Genomic DNA, 25433 nt, shown 5'->3' with positions numbered 1-25433 from the left:
CTGTAGGAAGGTAGATCCCTGACTATGGTTGCCCCAACTTTTTTGCCTGGTGTTTTGCTGGTTTTCTGACTTAGTTGACCTGGGACCCTGCTATTCAGGGCCCCAGGCCTACTGCTCTCTCTGTAAAATGGATTCCATGTACCTTAGGTACATATCTAATTGGATACTGAGTCACCTTATCAGTCCCTGTACAGTGTACCTTAGGTACCCAGGGCATAGGTGTACCCAGGGCCTTCCAGGGGCTGCAGCATGTATTATGCCACCCCTGGCTGGCCATCCAAATCTGACACAACTGGCTGCTTGACAGCTGGGGCAAGGTGGTGTAATCACCCTTTGCTTTAGATATAGTATTCCTATATCTAAACCTAAAATGGACACATATATTCCTATCAGTCACTCCTATGGCAGGCCTTAACAATCCTGAAGGCAGAGTGCATGGAATAATGTGAAATGGTGCTCTGGCATGAGCTGAGCCCGTTTGCAGCTTGCGGAACCAAGTCCTAATAGCTGTTCCATGATAACGCTATACCATATACTCTTAAGTGCATTATGTACCTCGCGGTCATATGCTAACTTTGGTATAACATTATCAAAACATGTCGAGTAAGGTGTCATACGAATTGGAATACTAACCCCTCGCCAATTCTGGCGACGGGGTTAGCATTCCACCCTTCTAGAGGGACACGACATGTTGGTAACCTGTAACCCCGGTTAAAGTCAGACATAGCCTCAGCTCCACAAGATGGATGCTGCCACCGAGACACAAGTCTGCCCTCCTGCTGCTGGGAGTCCTCCCAGCCCAGGAGGCAAGGACAAAGTGTTTCCTGCCAGGGGCGGTGCCAGCACCGTCCCAGACAGGATTTTGTGTATCCGAGGTAGGCAGGGCTTTAGAGGAAGGTGACTGCAAGTGGCACCCCGGTGCTCACTGTGCATATGCCGGCTTGAACCAGTTCCAGGGGCACACCAGCCCCTGAGCTGGGGAAAGCCCGGCATGGGAGAGGGGTGTAACCACCTCCCTTCCTAGTCCCACCCATAGGGCAGGACTTAGTCGCGTGCCAGCCCCCTTTTGCAGGATAAAGGTAAGAGCAGGCCCCCTTCCAAAAGAGATCATCTTTGAATCCTGAAACTACTTTCCACGAAAGGAACTCAAGACTTCTTCCCAAGATTTCTCCCTTGTGACTAAGGAGTAGTCACCCTGCAGCAGCAGGCACCAACCAAGCATCGCGGTTTGTTGCCAGTCTCTCCTCCGGATCAAGACTGCTCCAGCACGACGAGAACCGGCTTCCCTGGCACCTCTGACCTCAACCTACATCATCAGCCCAGCTGTGATCCGTGGGTGCGACGAGACCTCGAGGGACCGGCCATCTTCAGAACTGCACGACGCTTGTCCAGCACGACCACCGAGTGACCCTCGACTGAGTGCTTTGGGGTAAGAGAAGCCCCGACCCTGAGCAGCTCCAGCACCGAAGTTCAGCCCCCCTGCATCCACGAGATCTGCGTGGGGCCCTTCTGCTCTTTGCTGCCCACCGCGTTGTCCAGGTCACTTGCCCGTTGGCTAGTGGCCCCCTCACGACGACAAACACCGCTGGTCTGGTTGCTTCAGACTGGCCCTTGCTTCCCTCCTTCAGGGAAGCACCCTGGACCCTCCTGGTCCACTCAAGACGCCATTTTAGGTCCACCGCGTGGGCCTTGCATTTGCCAAGACTTGTTGCCCAATCCTGGGTCCAGCGACGTCGACAGCAAGTACCTTCGTGGGACAGCTCGCACCTCCATCCTGGTCGCCGACAACGCCTCCTGGTCGAGAGACTGCAGAGCCCAGCAGCGCCCACTCACCTGGCTGAGGTGACTTCGTCCGGTGCCATCCTGGTGCCCACCTAAATCACTGGCTAGTGATTCAGAACTTGGTCCCCTCTGCTTACAGGTTTCTCCTTCCCTGATCCAGGCTTGGATCACCACGAACTTCTTCACTGGTCGCCTGCCAGCAACTTCTTTCTTCAGGCTCCTGGATCTTCAACGAGGGTTTCCGACGCAACTTGAACCCTATGCAGCCGCAGCCCCTGGGCTAGGTAAACTGAGTACTCCGGTGCTTCAGCATAGTCCAACACTCCAAGTGTTCGGATCCACTCTTGTTTTCGACCCACCTAGTCGGGTTCGCCCGAGAACAGTAACTTTGTCTTTGCTAGCCTCCATAGACTTTTTCCCGCCTTACGCGTGAGAGTTCCCACTCTGCACACGACGTCCACAGGCCTCCTGCTACTAATCTAAGGGTTTGGTATTGTAGGCCCAGCGTTTCTAAAGTCTATGAGAATAGTTACTTACCTGCTAGTAATTCGCATTCCACTTTTGTAATATATGGTTTTTCGTGCCCCTCGGGCATTTGTGTAAATTGTGCGACTTAAGTATTTTCTTAAGAGTTTTGTTGTGTGCTTAGCTCCCTGACTCAAAGAGTTCAGGGTAGTCTTGTTATAAATAAATATATGTTTATTTTCATAACAACTTGTGTGGTGTCCTTTCACTTGGTGTTCGAGGGGCAATGTGATGGTAAAACAGCTGGCTTAACACGCCCTCTAGAGTCTTAACCTTAGACTGCTCGTATCCATGCTACTAGGATAGCTGGTCTATAAGGTTGACTTACAACCAATCATCAATAAGGGTTGTTTGGACTGATACATAGTGATCACTAGAATAGTGAGCACTGCATATCAGGCCAACTTCTCACTTTGGTGAGCAGCGGTTGGGATTTGAGCTTGCTGTTGTTTTACCACACATATCCTAAGAATATCATTTGAAAAGATCACATAAGTACTAAGGTACATATAACTTAGCTTAGAATACTCTGAGTTCTACTGAACCAGCTGTTGTAGCTCCTAGGGCCTAGAACACCCTAAACTACAACTCTAGCAAGGGATCAGTAGGTAAACATATAGTGTAGGTAAGTGCACCACTTACACCTCACTAGAAAAGCATGTCTACCCATGGAGAGTCTACTGAGACTCCCCTTGTGGTTATTGACACTCCACAGGTCAAATCAAGATATGCAGCTCTCAGTTTCCAGGAGATGAGACAAGTGTGTACCTCCAGGAAACTGAAACAGGGGTCTAACCCCACCATTCCCTTTCAGATAGGTCTCTTAGAGACATATGATGCTAGGAAAGCATCTCAAGTAGATGGGAATATGCCAGCCTTAGAGGGACACCTTGGTGATCCAGACCTCCTTGGCACTGAAAATGCAGTTGAGGAGGAGGATCAAGAGGAACTCTCTGACGTTGAGGCAAACAAGGGTCCTGAGTTAGTCAGCAGACTCACTAGGGCCAACTGACCCTAATGAGGCCTAACCTTGGAGTTAGAAGAGGTAGATCTCCTTCTAGGGACTCCAGTATATCTCTGCACTCTAATGCCTCTTCTCAGAGGAGAAGGATTTCTCCCCAGAGGAGATTGACTTCCCCTCAGAGAAGAGAGCATGAAGCAAGGATGAAGCAGGCTAAACTGAGGATTGAAAGGGAAGAACGTGCCCTGGCCAAAGAAAAGCTTGCCTTTGCTAGAGAGCAGCAGATGAGTGGGACAGTTCCCACTGGTGGCAGCAATCTCCCAAGAGAGAAAGAGAAGGGTTTAGATACTAAACACCTGACAAAGATAGTGCCCCCCTTTAAACAAGGGGATGACATCCAGAAATGGATGGCTGCTTTGGAGAGGGCCTGCACTGTGCAGTGCATTCCCCAAAGTCAGTGGGCAGCTATACTGTGGCTCTCCTTTGATGGCAAAGGTAGAGATAAGCTCCTCACTACTAGAGTTGAGGATGCTAACAATTACCAAGTCCTGAAAAATGCACTGGTTGATGGGTTTGGCTTAACCACTGAGCAGTACAGGTTGCTGTTCAGGGATACCCAGAACACTCAGTCTCAGGATTGGGCTGACTTTGTTGATTGTGCCACTAAGGCTTTGGAAGGCTGGCTACTGGGTAGCAAGGTTACTGACTTCACAGGATTGTATAATCTTATTATGAGAGAGCAAGTCTTAAATAATTGTCAGAACCAGTTATTACACCAGCACCTGGTAGACTCTGATCTGACCTCTCCACAAGAATTGGGTAAGAGGGCAGACAAATGGGTCAGAACCAGGATTAGGCCTAAGAACCAAGGTGGTGACCAGAAAAAGGAATCAACCAAGCCTCTAGAGAAGGGTGGGGATAAATCTACAGAGAAAACTTCCCTAGGGCCCCAAAACTCCAAGAATGGGGGTGGGTCCCAAGACACTTCCTCTACCCAGAAGAAACCTTATTGTTATCCCTGTAAACAGGTGGGTCATTTGAAAACTGACAGCAGTTGCCCAAAGAACAACAATAAGGAGAACATACCCCCAAGTAACATTCCCAAACCTCCTGTTACTACTAGTAGTAATCCCCCAGGTGGTGGGAGTGCCCCCAAAAATTTGGGTGCATTTACTTTGGGAGTTCCTGGGGACTCTGGCCTAACCAGGTCCCCTGACTTAGATACTCTTGTCTGTGAAAATGGCATGGGGTTTGCCAACTTCACTACTTGTCCCAACACTTTGAGCAAGTACAGACAGGAGCCCCTCATCAATGGTATAAACGTTGAGGCCTATAGAGATACAGGGGCTAGCATCACCATGGTGACTGAGAGTCTAGTCCTCTCAAGGCAACTTTTACCTGGTGCCACATACCAGGTGACCAATATTGATGGAGTACAGAGAAATCATGCCATGGCAGTGGTAGATCTCAGCTGGGGAGGTGTCACTGGCCACAAGAGAGTGGCAGTGTCACCAAACTTGCCTGTAGATTGCCTACTGGGGAATGATTTAGAGCTCTCAGCCTGGGCTGAGGTAGAGCAAGAAACCCATTTTAAAATGGTGAACCTCCATGGTAAGGGTAGTGGGGCAGTGATAGCCACAGCCCCAGTCCAAGATGTCCTCCCTGAACAGGTCAGGAGGGCTGTGCCAGTCACAGCCCAATCTCAGACAGCTTCCTTCCCAGAAAAGGTTAGCAGGGCTGTGATGGTCACAGCCCATACCCAAACTGAGTCCCCTCCTGAAAAGGTTGGTGGAGTTGTGATGGCCACAGCTCAAACTCAGACAGATAATAGTGTTGTGAAGCCTGAAACTATGGATCACTCCACTCAGACAGAGAGCATTGAGGAGGAAGAGAAATCTCCCTCCCCCCAGACTTTAGGAAAGGATCAGCCTCCTCAGGGAACTGATCTGACCCCTTGTGAAGGAACTGCCCCAGAGGTAGTCAGGCCTAGCCTGGCTGAGCCTCTGATGTCAGTGGACCCTTCCAAGGTTGGACCCAGTCTGGAGCAGGTAACCTGCCCCTCTCTACCCTGCCTCAGTCAGCCCAGGGCTGTAGAGGTCAGGGAGGCCAGTGGTGGACCCCAACGGGCCCCCTGTCCAAAAGAATTTCCCAATCAGCAGATTAAGGGCACTGAAGCTAGTAGTCCTAGCCAAGTGAAAATAAAACATACTCCTGAGGGATCCCCCTTAAATTTAGTTAGGGACCTCCCACAGATGGACACTGTTGGGCACAGCCAAACCTGGGACCTTAGGGCCCCAAACCTGACCTGTCCCTCCAGTAAGCCAAACAGAGGGACCCAACCTCCAGCTGTAGGTAGCCAGAGGTTGACACGGAGAGCTCAAAACAACTCAGTCTTGGAAAGAAAGGCCTCTATGGTGGAAAATGATTGGAGGAAGCTGAGCCCAAAATTAGTGGAGCCTCACTTCAGTACTCCATTTCAGCACCAGCCTGTTACTTTGCCAAAACACACCACAGGTAGAGATTCCCTATGGTGGAGACCCTCAGATACCCTTAGGGTGAGGGATTGCTTAGTGGACCATGACATAGGGGGTAACCATGCCAGTGCTGGTACTTCCTTATATGGCCACTTAGGCAATATAGGCTTACATGTCAAGGATAGCCTTATCTCCTTTCGTTGGGGGGGGGGGGGGTTTATGTAGGAAGGTAGATCCCTGACTATGGTTGCCCCAACTTTTTTGCCTGGCGTTTTGCTGGTTTTCTGACTTAGTTGACCTGGGACCCTGCTATTCAGGGCCCCAGGCCTACTGCTCTCTCTGTAAAATGGATTCCATGTACCTTAGGTACATATCTAATTGGATACTGAGTCACCCTATCAGTCCCTATACAGTGTACCTTAGGTACCCAGGGCATAGGTGTACCCAGGGCCTACCAGGGGCTGCAGCATGTATTATGCCACCCCTGGCTGGCCATCCAAATCTGACACAACTGGCTGCTTGACAGCTGGGGCAAGGTGGTGTAATCACCCTTTGCTTTAGATATAGTATTCCTATATCTAAACCTAAAATGGACACATATATTCCTATCAGTCACTCCTATGGCAGGCCTTAACAATCCTGAAGGCAGAGTGCATGGAATAATGTGAAATGGTGCTCTGGCATGAGCTGAGCCCGTTTGCAGCTTGCGGAACCAAGTCCTAATAGCTGTTCCATGATAACGCTATACCATATACTCTTAAGTGCATTATGTACCTCGCGGTCATATGCTAACTTTGGTATAACATTATCAAAACATGTCGAGTAAGGTGTCATACGAATTGGAATACTAACCCCTCGCCAATTCTGGCGACGGGGTTAGCATTCCACCCTTCTAGAGGGACACGACATGTTGGTAACCTGTAACCCCGGTTAAAGTCAGACATAGCCTCAGCTCCACAAGATGGATGCTGCCACCGAGACACAAGTCTGCCCTCCTGCTGCTGGGAGTCCTCCCAGCCCAGGAGGCAAGGACAAAGGGTTTCCTGCCAGGGGCGGTGCCAGCACCGTCCCAGACAGGATTTTGTGTATCCGAGGTAGGCAGGGCTTTAGAGGAAGGTGACTGCAAGTGGCACCCCGGTGCTCACTGTGCATATGCCGGCTTGAACCAGTTCCAGGGGCACACCAGCCCCTGAGCTGGGGAAAGCCCGGCATGGGAGAGGGGTGTAACCACCCCCCTTCCTAGTCCCACCCATAGGGCAGGACTTAGTCGCGTGCCAGCCCCCTTTTGCAGGATAAAGGTAGGAGCAGGCCCCCTTCCAAAAGAGATCATCTTTGAATCCTGAAACTACTTTCCACGAAAGGAACTCAAGACTTCTTCCCAAGATTTCTCTCTTGTGACTAAGGAGTAGTCACCCTGCAGCAGCAGGCACCAACCAAGCATCGCGGTTTGTTGCCAGTCTCTCCTCCGGATCAAGACTACTCCAGCACGACGAGAACCGGCTTCCCTGGCACCTCTGACCTCAACCTACATCATCAGCCCAGCTGTGATCCGTGGGTGCGACGAGACCTCGAGGGACCGGCCATCTTCAGAACTGCACGACGCTTGTCCAGCACGACCACCGAGTGACCCTCGACTGAGTGCTTTGGGGTAAGAGAAGCCCCGACCCTGAGCAGCTCCAGCACCGAAGTTCAGCCCCCCTGCATCCACGAGATCTGCGTGGGGCCCTTCTGCTCTTTGCTGCCCACCGCGTTGTCCAGGTCACTTGCCCGTTGGCTAGTGGCCCCCTCACGACGCTCCACGACGACAAACATCGCTGGTCTGGTTGCTCCAGACTGGCCCTTGCTTCCCTCCTTCAGAGAAGCACCCTGGACCCTCCTGGTCCACTCAAGACGCCATTTTAGGTCCACCGTGTGGGCCTTGCATTTGCCAAGACTTGTTGCCCAATCCTGGGTCCAGCGATGTCGACAGCAATTACCTTCGTGGGACAGCTCGCACCTCCATCCTGGTCGCCGACAACGCCTCCTGGTCCGAGAGACTGCAGAGCCCAGCAGCGCCCACTCACCTGGCTGAGGTGACTTCGTCCGGTGCCATCCTGGTGCCCACCTAAATCACTGGCTAGTGATTCAGAACTTGGTCCCCTCTGCTTACAGGTTTCTCCTTCCCTGATCCAGGCTTGGATCACCACGAACTTCTTCACTGGTCGCCTGCCAGCAACTTCTTTCTTCAGGCTCCTGGATCTTCAACGAGGGTTTCCGACGCAACTTGAACCCTATGCAGCCGCAGCCCCTGGGCTAGGTAAACCAAGTACTCCGGTGCTTCAGCATAGTCCAACACTCCAAGTGTTCGGATCCACTCTTGTTTTCGACCCACCTAGTCGGGTTCGCCCGAGAACAGTAACTTTGTCTTTGCTAGCCTCCATAGACTTTTTCCCGCCTTACGCGTGAGAGTTCCCACTCTGCACACGACGTCCACAGGCCTCCTGCTACTAATCTAAGGGTTTGGTATTGTAGGCCTAGCGTTTCTAAAGTCTATGAGAATAGTTACTTACCTGCTAGTAATTCGCATTCCACTTTTGTAATATATGGTTTTTCGTGCCCCTCGGGCATTTGTGTAAATTGTGCGACTTAAAGTATTTTCTTAAGAGTTTTGTTGTGTGCTTAGCTCCCTGACTCATAAAGAGTTCAGGGTAGTCTTGTTATAAATAAATATCTGTTTATTTTCATAACAACTTGTGTGGTGTCCTTTCACTTGGTGTTAAAGGGGCAATGTGATGGTAAAACAGCTGGCTTAACACGCCCTCTAGAGTCTTAGCCTTAGACTGCTCGTATCCATGCTACTAGGATAGCTGGTCTATAAGGTTGACTTACAACCAATCATCAATAAGGGTTGTTTGGACTGATACATAGTGATCACTAGAATAGTGAGCACTGCATATCAGGCCAACTTCTCACACCCTCCCCCCAAAAATGGGCTAAAAACCTGGGCGTGCTAATGGACTATAAATTATCCATGGAGGAACATGAGAAAACTCTATCCAGCAAATGCTTCAGATTGATGCGCATGCTAAAGAAGATCTTTCCCTGGATTCCTCTCTCCACCAGAAAGGCTCTGATACAGGCACTTCTAGTTAGTAGACTTGACTACGGAAATGCTCTGCTGGTGGGTATGAGGGAAAACGTATTCTCTAAGCTTCAAGTCGTGCAGAATGCGGTGGCACGCCTAGCTCTGAATAAGCCTGCACGCACTCCCTCTTCTCCATTACTGAGCGAGTTGCATTGGCTTCCAATGAGGAAAAGAGCAGTCTTTAAACTTTTGTGACTGGTTTTCAAAGCCCTGGTCGGTTTGGGACCAGAATATCCAACGAGAAAACTAGATGGTATACTCCAACCAGGCAGTTAAGATCCACTGGCCATAAGTTCCTCCAAACCTGGAGAATTAAAAAGGCTATGATGGGTGGGCGTGCCTTTTCCTATTTGGCCCCCAAATCCCGGAATGCACTGCCAGAAGATCTGCAGGCTTGTCCCACGTTCACGATCTTTAAGAAAAAATTAAAAACCTGGCTATTTTAGTTGAATGATTCTGCATGTTGTTGTCTGCACCCCGGGTGCCGAGAGATTCCTCTGGGGATGATTTGCGCGGCATATACACAATAAATAAATAAATAAATAAATGGTGTCAGACACAGTCTTTTGGTTAGGAACTAGGGAGAGTTCTAGCAATGTGGTGAACCATGGTTGGCGTGCCCATGTGGGAGCTACCAGGATCAATTTAAGAGATTGTTGTCTCAGCTTGCGTACTAGTGGTATTAATGGGATTGGCGGAAAAGCGTACGCAAATCTGCCTGACCATTTCATCCATATCGCATTGCCCTTGGATAGCGGGTGGTGTGCAAACCTGGCGGCGAAGGATGACCCCACTTGTGAAAGAATGGTAGAAGAACTTGCTGATGATTTGCTTGATAGCCCTGTGTTGAAAAGGTGGATATGCAGTCGGGGCATTTGGGGCTTTGCTAAAGAAAGCAGCTTGATTGATGGAACATGTTCCAAAGCATCCAGAAACAGTGTGCTGCTGCCTCTATAAGGGGAGTGAAGACCTTTGCTGGTCTGGTGACCATAGTGCTGTTATAAAATTCATCTTCCTACGAAGGCCAGAGAGGATTCCAAGGCCAAATGCTAGATTGGAATCTGCTAGCTTCCTTCACAACACAATCGCCCAGGTCATGTTTTCAGTGGACTTTGTTGAATGAGAGCTGCGCACCAAGTAAGTGTTCCCAAAAAAGCAAGCAGCAAGCACGCTGGTTAGTTCCATCAAATAGCCACTGGGAAGATGTACATAGCTAAAAATCAGGTGCACTGTAGCATAAGTTTTTCTAACTTAATCGTGTGAAAAAACAGTATACACTAAGAAAAACAAGAGTCAGCGCCCCACAGTGAAAACCACTAATCAAGAAAAGCAGGTCCTAATCTATTACAATGGGCAGAAGAAATGGGGGAGGTATCTTATTTATCTGAATAAACAGTACACTTCTCCCAGAAATCAGTCCTATCACTAGTTGACTGTGCGCTTACTTCTGATCCTGTATGCCCCCGCTGACTTTTGGCTAGGTTAGGTTCATGCTATACCAATAAATAATACATACATAAAAAATACATGCATTAAACACAATTGACAAAATTGTTCTTGAAAATAATCCAAAAGAAAATTCCAAGACAAGATAATATAGTTAGTCTGTACTGGTTATCTTAACAGCAGCCAAGGAATAAATTAAAATTGATAAGTCTCGTAGATGGGGCTTGAAAACTGAAGCTGTAGATAGGGATGACTGCTTTCTGCTTTCCTCAGTGTGCAAAGATTCTCTCTCCAGGGCAGCTTGCCCTTTTGTAAACTAAGCTGAAGCTACATTAAAAGTGGGTGAAGCAGGGCAGTAAACATTGCTCCCAATCAAAGGACTGCATGCCCACTTTCTGAGGTAGAATTTAGTCTCCTTGTCCTTCCTCTAGACTTCGGAACCTTGCCACCAGCTCCACCCTGTTGCATGCAAAGCTTGTTAGGTGGCCTGAACACTGGTAACATACGAGCAGTCTTGCGGTAGGCATATATGTTACAATCGCCAGTCACTGGAGCTCTTTCTGGGACAAGGTTTCGCAAAAAAAAAAAAAAAACTATTTGTTCTGCAGGTAGGAAGATCCCTTGTTTCTGTGAACAGACTTGAGGGGGGGTCTCAATGTACTGAAGTTTGGATGATCTACTGGTTAAGAAGACAAAGTAGTGATGAGGAAGTCCCTAAGTATACAATCAAGCAAGCTCTAAGGATAAGGATGGCCATCCACCATTCACCAAAAAAACGTGTATTATTGAAACAATACCGTTTCTGCAACAAATTCACAATATATCCTAAGCTAAAACATCAATAATAAGTACAGTCATATACAGAATTTCACATTTTCTTTGTTTCTTTTTTATTCTCAAGTTTTCATCTTCCAAGACACAGTCTAGCCGCCAACACGTGTTTCATCTGTTGTGGTTCTTGCCACAGACTTCTTCAGGGCTATAGTTAAGATACAGTTGTACTAATTCCTTGAAAATATGACCAATAAGCGGAATTGTGTTTCTTTCGGAAGTCAAATCGTGTTCCAGTCAGATTTCAATATTCAAATATGTATTCGCCGAGTACGAACCAACAGCGTATGCACGAGAAACTGGCGTGATCTGCTGGTTAATATGTACTAGGTGGCCCAGGCTTGAATGAGAGTGGAAACTTGAAACCCCTAACAGGTTGGGGGGGAAGTAAAATCAGAAGAAACTACAGGACAACTCTATGGTGCATGCATTCGCTCTATAAACCAAAGCAAATTTAACAATGTTAGTCGGACACAGCAGTTCGCAGGAACACATTCTGTAGAAAACAAAATAGAAAAATAATTCAGACCAACCTGAAAACTTCCTTCCACATCAGTGTTATGGAGCCGACAAGGGGCTCTGACAGTTCCTCATTGAAATCTATTGAACCATAGGCAGCAGAGGTGTAGACACCTTGACGACTGCACACTGCTTTGTATGTAGAATAGGGGTATCCACCGGCCTCCTACGATAAAGTGTAAACAAAAGACTATTGGAAGAAGCATAAAACACAAACTAGAAGAGAGCTGCCACAATGAATGGTTTTAGCTTTATGTAACAGTTTTGCTTCAATTGCAAATGTATTTGTTTGAAATTGAATTGTGTCCAATAGGAGCCAATGCCATATAGCGTAGGTGGTTTCAATGCGAAAAGTTTGCATTTTAACCCTCACATAGCACCCCTCACCGCTCTCCCTCCCACCCCCCCAGTTATGGACAGATTCCTGCTCTATAATGAATATGCTACTTACCAGTATGCATCTGTTCTTGGCATGTAGGGCTGCTGACATTCATATCTATAGCATAGATCGCCGCCTAGTGTTGGGTCCGGATGATGCACATTGTTGTCCTGGAAGAGTCTTCGAAGTATCACGAGATAGGTGGCTCCTCCCCTGGACTACAGTGCGCATGGGCATCGACTCCATCCCCAGATTGTTTTTAGCCATTGTGGCGAAGATGGAGTGTAACAGTGTGAGCGATGACCATGCTAAGAGTAAGTGTAAATTCTGCAGCCGCTACAGGCGCCGGGGAGGAGGGTGGGCGATATGAATGTCAGCAGCCCTACATGCCAAGAACAAATGCATACTGGTAAGTAGCATATTCAGTTCGAGGCATGTGGGCTGCTGAATTCATATCTATAGCATAGAATATATAGCAGTCCCTCCATTAGCGGCGGCCGCCTGTGCCAGCTGCAGACGTTTGAAAAAGTGTTTTTAGAACAGCCTGCCCTACAGCTGCTTGGAGTGCACCACATCTACACAGTAGTGTTTTGTAAATGTGTGTGGGGTAGACCATGTGGCTGCTCTACAAATGTCTTCTAAAGGGATATTTCCAAGGAAAGCCAATGGAGGCCCCCAACTTGCGTGTGGAGTGGGCTCTTGGGGGGATCGTTAAAGTGCGCTTAGCCTTTTGATAGCAAATTTGAATACACTTAACGATCCACCTGGCTATACCTGCTTTGGAAATGGGGTTGCCCTTTTGTTGTGCGGAAAAGGCAACAAAGAGTTGTTTCGTCTTCCTAAAATCTTTGGTACTATCAATGTAGTACATCAAAGCCCTTTTGACGTCAAGAGTGTGGAGCATTCTTTAGCATTCTTTCTGCCACTGACTCAGGATTTTGGAAGAACGCAGGCAGTTCAATAGTCTGATTGACATGGAACTCTGAAACCACCTTTGGAAGAAATTTAGGGTTAGTGCGCAGCACCACCCGGTTGGAGTGAATTTGTATGAATGGCTCCTGTACAGTGAGCGCCTGGAGCTCACTAACACGTCGCAGTGACGTAATGGCTATCAGGAAAGCTACTTTCCATGTTAAGAACTGAATCTCGCAAGAATGTAGAGGCTCAAAAGGTGGAACCATCAGTCGGGTGAGGACCACATTAAGATTCCATTCAGGAGCAGGTGGGGTCCTGGGAGGAATGATTCGTTTGAGCCCCTCTAGAAAAGCTTTAATGGCAGGCACTCTGAAAAGGGAGAGTTGCTGCCTGTTTTGGAGGTAAGCCGCTATGGCGGATAAATGTATTCGAATGGAAGCATATGCCATATTGCATTTGTAAAGATGTAACAGATAACAAATGATGTTGTGCGTGGACGCGTCAAGCGGGTCAATGTTGTGGTCTACGCAATAAATGACAACCCGCTTCCATTTTGCTGCGTAGCATGCTCTGGTGGTGGGCGTTCTTGCCTCCTGTATGATATCCATGCAGTCAGGAGGCAAGTTGAGGTAGCCAAACTCTAAGACCTCAGGAGCCAGATCGCCAGGTTGAGCTGTTGCGGATCTGGGTGCTGAATGTCGCCATGGCTCTGCGTCAAAAGTCTGGGTGTGAGGTGCAGCCTTTGATGCGGTACCACGGAAAGTTCTAGAAACGTGGTGTACCATGGTTGGCGTGCCCACGTTGGAGCAACCAGGATGAGCATCATCGAGTGTTGCTTTAACTTTCGTGCCACCAGCGGTATTAGAGGTGCTGGGGGAAAAGCGTACGCAAATTTGCCTGACCAGTTCATCCATATCGCATTGCCCTGCGACGGTGGGTGCGGGAACCTGGCGGCAAAGCTTTGGCATTTAGCGTTTTCCCTTGTGGCGAACAGGTCTATCTCTGGATGACCCCACTGCTGGAATTACGGGTGGAGTACTGATGGATGTATCTCCCACTCGTGCATTTGGTGGCTGTACCTGCTGAGCAGATCCGCCATCTGATTGGCCTTGCCTGGGAGGTGTTCCGCCATGAGGAAGATGTTCCTCTGAATGGCCCACTTCCACATGCTCTGAGCCAGATGAGACAACTGTGGAGAGTGTGTACCTCCTTGCTTCTGAATGTAGTACATGGCTGTCATGTTGTCCGTCCGGATCAACACGACTTTGTTGCACAGATGTACCTTGAATGCCTTCATTGCCATGAAGATTGCCATCAGCTCTAGGTGGTTGATGTGCATCTTCCTTTGCTGCGTTGTCCATAGTCCCTGCACTGTGTAGTGAAGCACATGAGCTCCCCAACCCTGGAGAGAAGCGTCCGTCGTTAGGATGATCTGTGGAACAGGCTCCTGGAACGGTCGGCCCTTGCAAAGGTTGTGTGGATTCCAACAATGCAGAGATTTGTATGCATGACCGGTCACCAACACTAGGTCTTTTAACTGTCTGTGAGCCTGATTCCACTGACAAGCCAAGCACTCTTGAAGCGGACGCATATGTAGTCTCGCGTGTGGGACTATAAAGATGCAGGAGGCCATCATGCCTATCAACTGCATGAACACTCGTGCTGGAAGCGAGTGTTGCGGTCTGAATTTCTGTATTAGCAATTGAATGCTGTTGATCCTCACAGAATTTGGCTGCGCTGTGGCCGCCAGAGTATATATCGTCGCGCCCAGATACTGCCGCACATGGGCTGGCTGAAGGTGTGACTTTGGATAATTCAGTGAGAATCCCAGATCGTGAAGAAGGTGAATGGTGTGGGACATGTTGGCAGCGCACTGCTGGGCCGACTTTGCTTGGACAAGCCAGTCGTCTAGATAAGGGTAGACGTGAACGTTTTGTCTCCTGAGGTGCGCAGCCACTGTTGCCAGGCACTTCGTGAACACCCTGGGCGCTGTGGTCACTCCGAAAGGGAGGACTTTGAATTGGTAATGCTGATTCTGAATGGTGAATCTGAGGTATTTTCTGTGTAACGGATGTAGTGGAATGTGAAAATATGCATCTTTTAGATCTAATGTTGCGAGGTAGTCCCCCTGATTGAGCAACGGAAGAACCTGCTGCAGCGTGAGCATATGAAAGTGTTCTGAGAGAATGTATTGGTTTAGGGGCCTGAGGTCCAGTATGGGTCAGAGGGACCCGTCTTTCTTTGGGATCAAGAAGTACAGGGAGTACACTCCCGAGCCTCTTTGTTCCACTGGTACGAGCTCGATTGCCCCTTTTTGCAGCATGACGAGCACCTCTTGCTGCAATAAGTGCAAATGCTCTGTGGACATAGGACGGTGTTTTGGGGGAATGTTGGGTGGAGTGGATGTTAACTCCAGACAATAACCGTACTGGATAAGCTTTCTGACCCACCTATCTGTGGTGATGGATTTCCAGACTGGCAGGAACTGTTGGAGTCTCCCCCCGACTGGTGTTGTATGGTCGGGGGGCAGTGACAAGGCGTCACTGTTTGTTTGCGGCGGAGGATCGGGAGTTGTTGTTTCCACGACCTCTGCCCTTGGCGCTGTTTCCGCGATAGCCACCTCTACTCTGTTTGTTGTATGAGGTTTGTGCACCACTTTTAGTGTACTGTGTTTGCTGGGACATCTGGCCTCTGGAAACACCTCTATTGCTTGAGCGACGAAGAGTACTACCCCTGAACTGCTGGGACTGGAGAGCCCCCATAGACTTTGCAGTCTCGGTGTCTTTTTTGATTTTTTCCAGGGTGGTGTCTACCTCAGGTCCAAATAAGTGATCAGGGTTTACAGGCTGATTTAGGATGGTGGTTTGTATCTCTGGCTTGAACCCGGAGATTCTGAGCCAGGCCTGACACCGCAACATTACACTTGTGTTAATGGCCCTGGCCGCGGTGTCCGCTGCGTCCAGTGCACACTTAATAGAAGCATTTGAGATGAGTTTCCCTTCTTGAATGAGCATCTCTGCTGCCTCCTTATATTCATCTGGCAAGTGTTGTAACAGGGTTTCAAGTGTATCATAATGTGCCCTGTCATATCTGGCCAAGAGTGCCTGCGTGTTAGAAATGCGCCAGATATTGGCCGTTTGAGCCGCCACCCTCTTCCCTGATGCTTCTAGCACCTTAGATTCCTTGTCAGGGGGAGGAGCATCACCAGTAGTTTTTGAATTTGCCCTCTTCCGGGCATTAGAAACAACCAGAGAGTCCAACGGCAACTGGCCCTTGATGTAGGTAGGGTCGCCAGGTGCCGGCTTGTACTTTTTTTCAATTCTGGGGTTTATAACCCTGGCACGTGTGGGTTCTTTAAAAATGTCTGCAGCATGTTTTAAGACACCCTTCAGCATTGGCAGAGTCTTTACGGTCTTTTCAGAGGTGGAAAAGGTGTCAAACAGAAAGTCCACTTCAATAGGGTCAGCATGGAGCTGGACGTCATGATTCTTGGCTACCATCTCAATAAGCGCATTAAATGCCGCAGAATCCTCAGTAGGGGAGGTTTTGACAGTATACGCTTGAGTGTCCGGGGCAGTTTGTGGATCCCCTGGGTCCGCAGCATCTGCCCATGTGTCATGCTGATCTTCAGGATCAGTGTCGGCAGGGTAGTTGTATTCATCATAGTCACCTTCCCCAGCCTCCACATCCGAGTAAGTGGGCGAGATTGGAGCAGTGTCCTAAGCACGTGGATTAATCAGTTCAACAAGAACTGGGGAATCTGTGGAATCCTTTTTCTTCTTTAAAGGAAGTGTGTAGGACTCCATAGGCTGTGCCGGTGTGATCTTTCGCTTGTAGATGGAAAGTTTACCGGTGTCGGCTTCGATAAATTGTTCCGACTGCTCCTCCAGTAGGGATTGTCGATGCTTTGTGCCTACAACTGCAGGGGTAGGCTTCGGCCCCGTGGACACCTTCATGGACGCCTCGACGACCTTCCTGGGCGCGAACGCCTTCGGCGCCACTTTTGGCGGCAGCGTGAACTGAATCGGCGCCGTCGACTTTTGCGCTTTGGCGGCAGGCTTCGGGGCGGAAGTATCCTTCGGATCGACCGCGGAAGCCTTGTCCTTAATGCGCTGCAACGAGTCCGACACCTGCTTCGTGAAGGATGCGGACGGTTTCGTCGACCCAACAGGTGCTCTCGAGCCACTACCATGTGCGGACTCGAGGGTAGCAGTACTTTTGGCCTTGTCCGGCTGACGTGCAGGATCGACAGCTTTTGGAGCTCCGAGTCCTTTGTCTGTGTCGACGGTCTTCGGCGCCGACGGCCTTGACAAGCGCTTTCGGTGCCCCAGTCTTCGGCTCGACGCCCTTGAGCGACTTCACCGGTTCGACAACCTTCTTTGGCTTCGTCTGCACCGACAGGTCTGAAGACGTGGAGCCGACCAAGGCGACAGGCGCTTTCTGTTTCGACGGCGCCTCTATCACTTTCGGTTTTGTCGAGACCGAAGCTTTCACTTTCGGTTTCGATTTGACCAATGGCGGCTCTGTAGAAGTGTCCGTAGCCGGGCCCGGGGGCGAGACCGTGGAGCTAGGTGCAAGATCTTGGGTAAGGCCATGTGGCGATCCCTCGACCTGAGCCTTAGCTATTGTCCGAATGGGGCATAGCTCTTCGCCTGAGCTATCTTCTGTGGCCCCATAGGCCTCATTGTCGTCTCCTACCTCGTCGACGACGTCTTCTGTATCGAGCATTTCTACGTCTGCGTCGTAGTTGGAGTCGATCTCTGCCGCTGGATTTGAAATCGGCTCTCGATCTTCCTGCTCGTCTGCCTCTTCTCCCTCGGTATCGAAAATGTTCACCGGGTCAGGTGCCGTCTGCTGGGCCTCCTGGCGCGCCACGCGTCCAAGTCGAATCGTCTTCTTGGAGCGAAAACGAGAACAAGCCATACAGTTGGCTTCATCGTGATCCGGCGACAGGCACTTGTTGCACACCGGGTGGACATCGATGTGGGGATACTTCGAGTTGCACACGGGGCACCTTTTGAACGGGCTCCGTTCCATGATGTGTCGTCGAATAAGGCTTGTTGCGTTGACCGGGCCTTGAGCACCGAAGAGCCACGCGACTCCTCTGGATGTCCGACACGGGAACTGAGCCGGAACAGAGCTGGGTCACCGAACGCAAGACAATACCGACGATATAGGAAAGGCCTTTGGGCCGAAAAGAAAGTTTGTATCGAATCCGAACTTGAGTGATCAAATATGCATCCGAACCCAATGGCGGAAAAAAACTATCTGGGGATGGAGTCGATGCCCATGCGCACTGTAGTCCAGGGGAGGAGCCACCTATCTCGTGATACTTCGAAGACTCTTCCAGGACAACAATGTGCAATCATCCGGACCCAACACTAGGCGGCGATCTATGCTATAGATATGAATTCAGCAGCCCACATGCCTCGAACCTTAGCGTATTTTCAGTCCACATCTATTATTTTAGACAACGGTTTGTCAGATTGAACAACTTCAGCCTGTTTGGACATACAGGGCCAAAAGAGCAAGCTATCTTTGGTAATGATGTATCTGTGAGGGACACAGATTCCTTACCTTGGAACTAGCCCCAGCGTCAGACTAGATCCGGAAAAAATAATTCAGAGCCGTACCCCTGCATGTCGGTAGGTGGAGTCGCCCGAATCAGTGTTCGTCGTTGTGGTCGCCGGGATGTCCTCGTGGTGTCTTCTTAGATGCCGCCCCTGCGAGCTGACATCAGTTTAAACACAACTTTCCACGCCAGAAGCGCAGAGCCATGCAAGACCCTGACCACTGGTGCACATAACTAGCGCCCTGGAAGGGAGTCCCTATTCCTAGAAGTCTGTTTGCAGTAATAGGGAGTAATAGGAATACCTGTGCGCCAAGTATTGCTGTTAGATGCCGCTCTTTATCGGCCATTAATCCAGATGTGGAAACACATAGATAGCACAGGGACAAAGACAAGCTGCAAGCATTGCTAGACAGTTTTTTAAATCTCTTGCTGCTGTAGTGACCACCTTGAACTGATAGATTAGCCACTTATCAGAAATCTTAGGAAGCAGTGATAAGCCAGACTAATGAGAACGCGGAAGCAGATGTCCTTTAGGGTCAAGTGTCGCCATGTTGTCTTCTGCACTGATCAGATGAATGACATCCAGCAGAGTTGTGTTCCGATAGATGTAGTGGTTTAGAAACCAGAGTTCTAGGATAGGACACAGGGTACAGGCCTTTATGGGTATAAGCAAATAAAGTGAGTACATTCCCAGTCTTGCTTGTGGTGGAATACCATTTAGACGGCTCCGCTGCAGAGAGCTTATACTTGATCACTGAGCAACCACTGGCACTCTAGGTTGACTGCATGCCATCATGGGAGCATATTTAGTGGCATGGAACTCCGGGCAGTTTCTCTACTGCACCATGGATAGGACCCACCTGACAGAGGTTATTTCCTCCCATTGGATAAGGAACAACCTAATCCTTCCTCTGATAGGTTTCCAACCATCGGAGGCCCAAATACATTTTTTTCCGCTTGGAGGGAAAATGTATGAGATGCTGCTGCACCTCAGGGTAGAAGCCGGCTATACTATGCCACACATGCTTGCACATGATCACACTTCTATTAACCGGTCAGGAGGTACCAGACTTGCCCTCCTACACGTGCCTCCTACAACGCTTCCATTAGGCTTTCAGAAGATGCTTGGTCACTTGTTCCTTCTCCTGATAATAGAATCTATTGTACCTTGAAAGGCGAACCACAAAGTTTGATACGCCATTTGTGTTGCAGCTGCCACACCTCTAATGGCTGGAGGCAAACTGAACTTCTGCTAGGGTCCTTCAAAGATTGAAGTATTGATAGAACATTTAAGTGTCTATTTTCTCATTTATGTATCTGCTGGTGGGTTCTTCTTAGCAGTGAAGCAAGAAGGTTGTTCATTCCCTGGATGTACTCCGCTGGGAGGAGGCGTTGGTTAGAAATAGGCAGGAGTAACTATTGATGTAAACTTGCAGCAGAGGAATTGAGTCACATGTCCATTAAGAAGCTCTTGTTGTCCTATTTGTGCAATTTGCGCTGCATGGCCAGTAACTTGTGACCAATATCTCGCAAGGCACTCTTGCAAGAGGCACACTTGCAATGTTGCTTTTGGGTCTAGTGCAGTGCAAGACATCACCATTCACAACAGTTTCATTATTATTCTCACTGTCAGACAATGCAACATATTGTATGGGGGAAGAAGCCTTTGAAATGCCATAAATCTTCTAATGCTAGTGTAAGCTTTGCCAGTCAATATATTCAGTATGACTCAAAAACATTTGCGCTTGTTAGAGCAAAGATGAGATTTTGTTGTTGATGGCTGTGAACCCCAATGTGTGCAGTATGGAGATGGCTAGTTGAATGTGAGCAAGGTATTCCGCATGGCTGCTACCCTTAACCCTCCAGTTGTTCAGATATGGAAAGATGGGAATGCCACTGCACCAAAGGAGCACTGTCACAACAACTAAGTATTTGGTAAACTGAATTAATAAAGAACACCAATTCTCACAAACCTGAGGAGCTGGCGGTGAGCTTAGTGAACGAGGACGTGGGAGCAGCCATACTTAAGGTCAAAGGTCACCATGTAGACATCAAAGCAGAACAGCAGAATGTTTTAGGATTGTGTTCTTAAAGTGATTGGACTTGATGTCCTTATTAAGCGGTCATGGGTCAAACAGCATCCGGTCTTTCGTGGGTATTTGAAAATAAAGCAAACAAATTTCTTGACATTGCTGTGGAGGAACAGGCTTGATAGCTCTTTGTGAAGTAGCACCTGTACTTCTAGCAGCAACGTTAGGTGGTCTTGATTGACCCTTCAATGACAGGGTCGTACACTGGGTGGTATTGTGTGAATATACATATATACTTGCACTAGGGAAAGTATGATCTGCTGGGTCTCCTCACAGTTGTTGAGTGGTCGGGAGGGGGGGAGGGGGCAATGTTTAAGGGCGACTGTGCTTTAATGTAGCTGTTGCCCCAGGCACCCCTTCTGGAACACAGTTATTTACCGTTGGTAATGCACTACTAACTAGATACTATAAAACTTCAGATTTCTCTCCTTTTGAGCATTTCCCCAGGCGTCAGACTACATCTGGGAAAATCTTAAGCACTACCCAGATAGGTCGTGTTGTGTCGCTGAGTGGTTGCATCACTCAGCTCTAAAGTGATGTTTGTGCCCCCATATAACCGCCATCCAGGTGCACTGACATGAGTTGCATTCTGTCCTGCCCCATTCTACGAAGCAGAACCCGAAATTCCGATTGGTCGCGTCCAATGTGCACATCTATAATTTGGGATTTTTTAGGTGACATAGTCTATTCACAGTATGGGGATGCAGGTGGGTCAGTGAGGAATCTTTGATTGGATAGAATACGTGTTCCTTGGGGAGAGGAGTTGTCCTAACGGCTAGGGTGGTCAACCTCGAATCTGGGGAACTTAGTTCGAGTCTTGGCAACGACGTTGAACATTCTGTGATCCCCCCCAATGCCTAACAAAAATGTATGTGTCCTCATGTAATGCAAATGGTGCTATGTAAAGCACTCTGATACCCAATTCGGGTCAAGTTTGCGCTATATAAAACTCTGTGGAAAAAAAGAAAAGAAAAAAAGTAACTTGATCTTCTGATAAAGACTTCTAAGCACAGATTCCTCACCTTTTCAATAGAATAGATATGTCCCAGAAGGAGGATCTGTGAACTGTCTCAAACACAAATATTCTGCAGGGCCAGCCAGGCAAATGGCTTTAAGCACAAAGTGCATGTTCACGCAACTCTTGAAGGTTTTCAAAACACATAAATAAAAGGCATTGTCATTTAATATACTGATAGCCCAAACTTTCTTTTAACAGACAATATGAGGTGGTTTTGCGCACATTAGCCCCTCAACTCATGCATGATTGTAGCACAGTAATTTTTGGTGTGATCAGAAAAGGGGCGCAGCTCAACTCACCCCCAGTCTCAACCCCCCCCTGAAAGGGGCTCTAATTGCGCGCATTCCTTTGGGAGACCCAGGACTTTACGTAGGATGAGATAAAAAAACTAGGGGGGGTCTCTTATAGGGATCATGGCGAATGTCATTAATGCCGTGGCTTAAAACACTTAAGTTAAAAATCTGTACTTAGCACAGTATGGCGCCCCACTGGCATTTTGCTGCTTCTGTCTAAACAACCAGATGTATGCTGCAATAAGCAACATTACACCTACAAAAAACCAGGACTATTGGCTTGGTCAATGGTTGTAAATTGCCTTGCAGAAATAGGCAACAGCTATGACTCCTTTGTATATAATATTGAAAATGCTTCAGCTCTTGTTATTGTTGTTATTGTTATTGTTAGTTTATATAGCGCCAATTCACCGACAGGTCTCAGGGCGCTTTTGACCGCAATACATAACAGCCTTAACAGCAACAGGGACCGGATAGAGACTATACTGGGCTCACCGCTTCTCTAAATAAAATAGTCTTTAGGTCTTTCCGGAAGTGGAGCCGGTTTCCGTCTTTGCGGAGGGCCTCAGGCAGTTTACTCCAGATCCTAGGCAGCAGGACCGAAAAAGATTTCCCACCTTTTGTGGCCAGTTTAAACCGAGGACATACAAGCAGCTGAGCCTCGGAGGACCTTAGGCTTCTTTCTGGACGGTAAATCTCCAGCCTTTCTTTAATATACGCAGGGGCTTGCCCATAGATGGACTTATGGGCTATGCAGAGACTTTTAAAGGCCGATCTTTACGTCACTGGCAACCAATGAAGGCTCTGCAGCAGCGGGGAGGCATGTGATTTTCTTGGAAGTTTATAGATGAGCCTTGCCGCATCATTTAAAACCACCTGCAGTCTATTGATTAGTACCTTTGGTAGGCCCAGATAGAGCGCATTTCCATAGTCCAGCCGCGAAAGTATAGTGGCAGAGACTACGGTGCGTAGCATGGACAGAGAGGAGCGGAACTAATTTACGCAATTGTCTTATAAGACCATTACAAGTTCCTACAACAGAGGAGATTTGACTCCCCATTGAAAGGGCAGAATCTATCTTAATACCAAGGCTTTTTACCAGATCAGCTGGCTTAGGGGTGGGGCCCAATTCCTGAGGCCAGTACAGGTCACTCCAGGGGGAACAGATAGATGAGATTATTAACACCTCGGTTTTTTCGGGGTTAATCTTCAGGAGATTCCTGGACATCCAATTGACTGTAAATCTAAGTACCTCCTGTGCCTGTAACTGGGCCTGTTCAGTGTCGTCCATGCTCAACAACAACTGAGTATCATCCGCATAGTTGTATACGCGGCAGCCCATCTCAGCCAAGGCTTTTATTAAGGGTTGTAGGTACAAGTTGAACAGAAGGGGAGATAGAGCAGAGCCCTGGGGGACCCCACATGTGAGCTTTCCCACTCCTGATACCATATCTCCCAACTGGACCCTCTGGGTTCTCCCAGATAGGAAAGATTCCAGCCATTGATAGGCTGAATCCCGAAACCCATAACTAGCCAACCTGCCCAAGAGTAGGGTATGGCTGACAGTATCAAACGCCGCTGACAGATCTAAAAGTATCAGTGCGCTAGGCTTTTTACTGTCAGCCAACAACCTAAGATTGTCCAGCACCGAGAACATTACCAACTCGGTGCTGTGGACAAGGTTGTGGTGTAAGGCTAAAGATGCAGACTTTTAAGCTGAGCGAGCAGGTTTGAGCCTGACACGGGCTCAACAGCCTGTGATTCAAAAAATAAATATGTATGTGTGTAATGTAACTGGTGCTTAGGTAAAGCACTCCAATATCTTCGGCCGAGTTTATGCTATATAAGGAAAATGCTACTTACCAGTATGCATCTTTTCTTCGCATGTAGAGCTGCAGAGTTGTACACTATGAATAGATCACCATCTGGTGTAGGGCTAGGATGCTTGCACTTTGTTGTTGTCTTGGAAGAGTCTTTGGTAGTTACGAGATAGGGGACTCCTCCCTTGGACGATAGTGCACATAGGCATCAACTCCATCCTCTGATTGTTTTTCGCCATGATGGAAAATGATGACGTCAATAAAAAGTAAGAGATGTCAATGTGAATGTATCTAATTGAGATACTACTGAATCAGGTACAGGTTCCGAGGAGGCGGGTGGGCGTGTACAACTTTGCAGCTCTACATGCCAAGAACAGATGCATACTGGTAAGTAGCATTTTCGGTTCAAGGCATATGAGCTACAGATTGTACACTATGCTTAGACTGTACAGCGGTGTCTCCCCTAGCGGTGGTCACCTGTATCTGTTGCAGTAGTTTGAAAAAGTGTTTTAAGGACAGCCTGGCCTACAGAAGCTTGTTGCTTAGCTTGCATGTCAACCCAATAGTGTTTGGTGAAGGTGTATGGTATAGACCATGTTGCTGCTTTACAAATGACATCTAAGGGCATGTTTTCTAAGAATGCCATGGAAGCCCCTAGTTTGCGTGTTGAGTGTAATAAAGTAGGGCTCTTTTGACATCAATTGTGTGAAGAGCTTTCTCTGCCACAGAGTCTGGTTTTTGGAAAAACACCGGTAACTCAACTGATTGGTCAAGATGAAAAGCAGAGATGACTTTGGGAAGGGATTTTAGATTTGTTCTGAGAACCACTTTGTTACGATACATTTGTAAGAATGGTTCTTGTATGGTTAAAGCGTGGATCTCACTTACCCTTCTGAGAGAGGTAATTGCGAAAAGGAAAGCAACTTTCCATGTGAGGAACTGAAGTTCACATTTATGTAGAGGTTCAAATCGGGGAGCCATGAGCCTTGTAAGAACAATGTTTAAATTCTACACCAGCGAGGGTGGCAGTCTGGAAGGAATTTTTCTTTTAAGGCCCTCCATAAAGGCTTTAATTGCAGGTACTCTAAATAATGAAAAGTGTTGTCTGTTTTGTAAATAAGCAGCAAGTGCCGCTAGATGTAGTCATATGGAAGAATATGCTAGAATACATCTTTGTAAGTATAGTAATTACCAAATGATGTTAGTAGTAGGGCGCCTGGCTTCTTTAATGATGTTCATACAGTCTGGCGGAAGATTAGGATAACTGAACTCTAGGACTTCAGGAGCCAGCTCGCTAGATTCAGTTGACCTGGATCGGGTTGCCTTATCTCTCCATGGTTCTGCGTTAGCAATGTTGGGGAGAGTCGTAGTTTTTGATGAGGAACTATTGAGAGTTCCAGCAATGTTGTGAACCACAGTTGGCGTGCCCATGTGGGAGCCACCAAGATAATTTTGAGAGACTGTTGTCTGAGCTTGCGTCCTGCTAGGAGAATCAGTGGGAGTGGTGGAAAAGCGCACGCAAATCTGCCTGACCAGTTCATCCAGATCGCATTGCCCTCGGACAACGGGTGTGGAAACCTGGCGGTGAAGGTTGGGAAATTGAAATTTGCCTATGTCTGGTTGATCCCACATTTGGAAAAATGGTTGAAGAACTTGGGGAAGAAGTTCCCATTCGTGTATCTGC

General features: G+C 48.2%; 1 protein-coding gene across 4 annotated transcripts in view; it reads right to left on the bottom strand.

Moving 5' to 3' along the window:
• Positions 1–25433, bottom strand: part of NUGGC (nuclear GTPase, germinal center associated) — a 1180213-nt gene that overhangs the window by 413572 nt on the left and 741208 nt on the right. For all 4 annotated transcript variants that reach the window (XM_078686520.1, XM_078686521.1, XM_078686519.1 and 1 more), the window contains exon 18: positions 11677–11828. In XM_078686520.1, the coding sequence (XP_078542646.1) occupies positions 11677–11828 (152 nt within the window). The remainder of the gene's footprint in view (positions 1–11676; positions 11829–25433) is intronic.

This window comes from Lissotriton helveticus, chromosome 4_1 (assembly GCF_964261635.1).
Source record: "Lissotriton helveticus chromosome 4_1, aLisHel1.1, whole genome shotgun sequence".
NCBI classification, from domain to species: Eukaryota; Metazoa; Chordata; class Amphibia; order Caudata; family Salamandridae; genus Lissotriton; species Lissotriton helveticus.
This window is presented reverse-complemented; position numbering and strand designations above follow the sequence as displayed.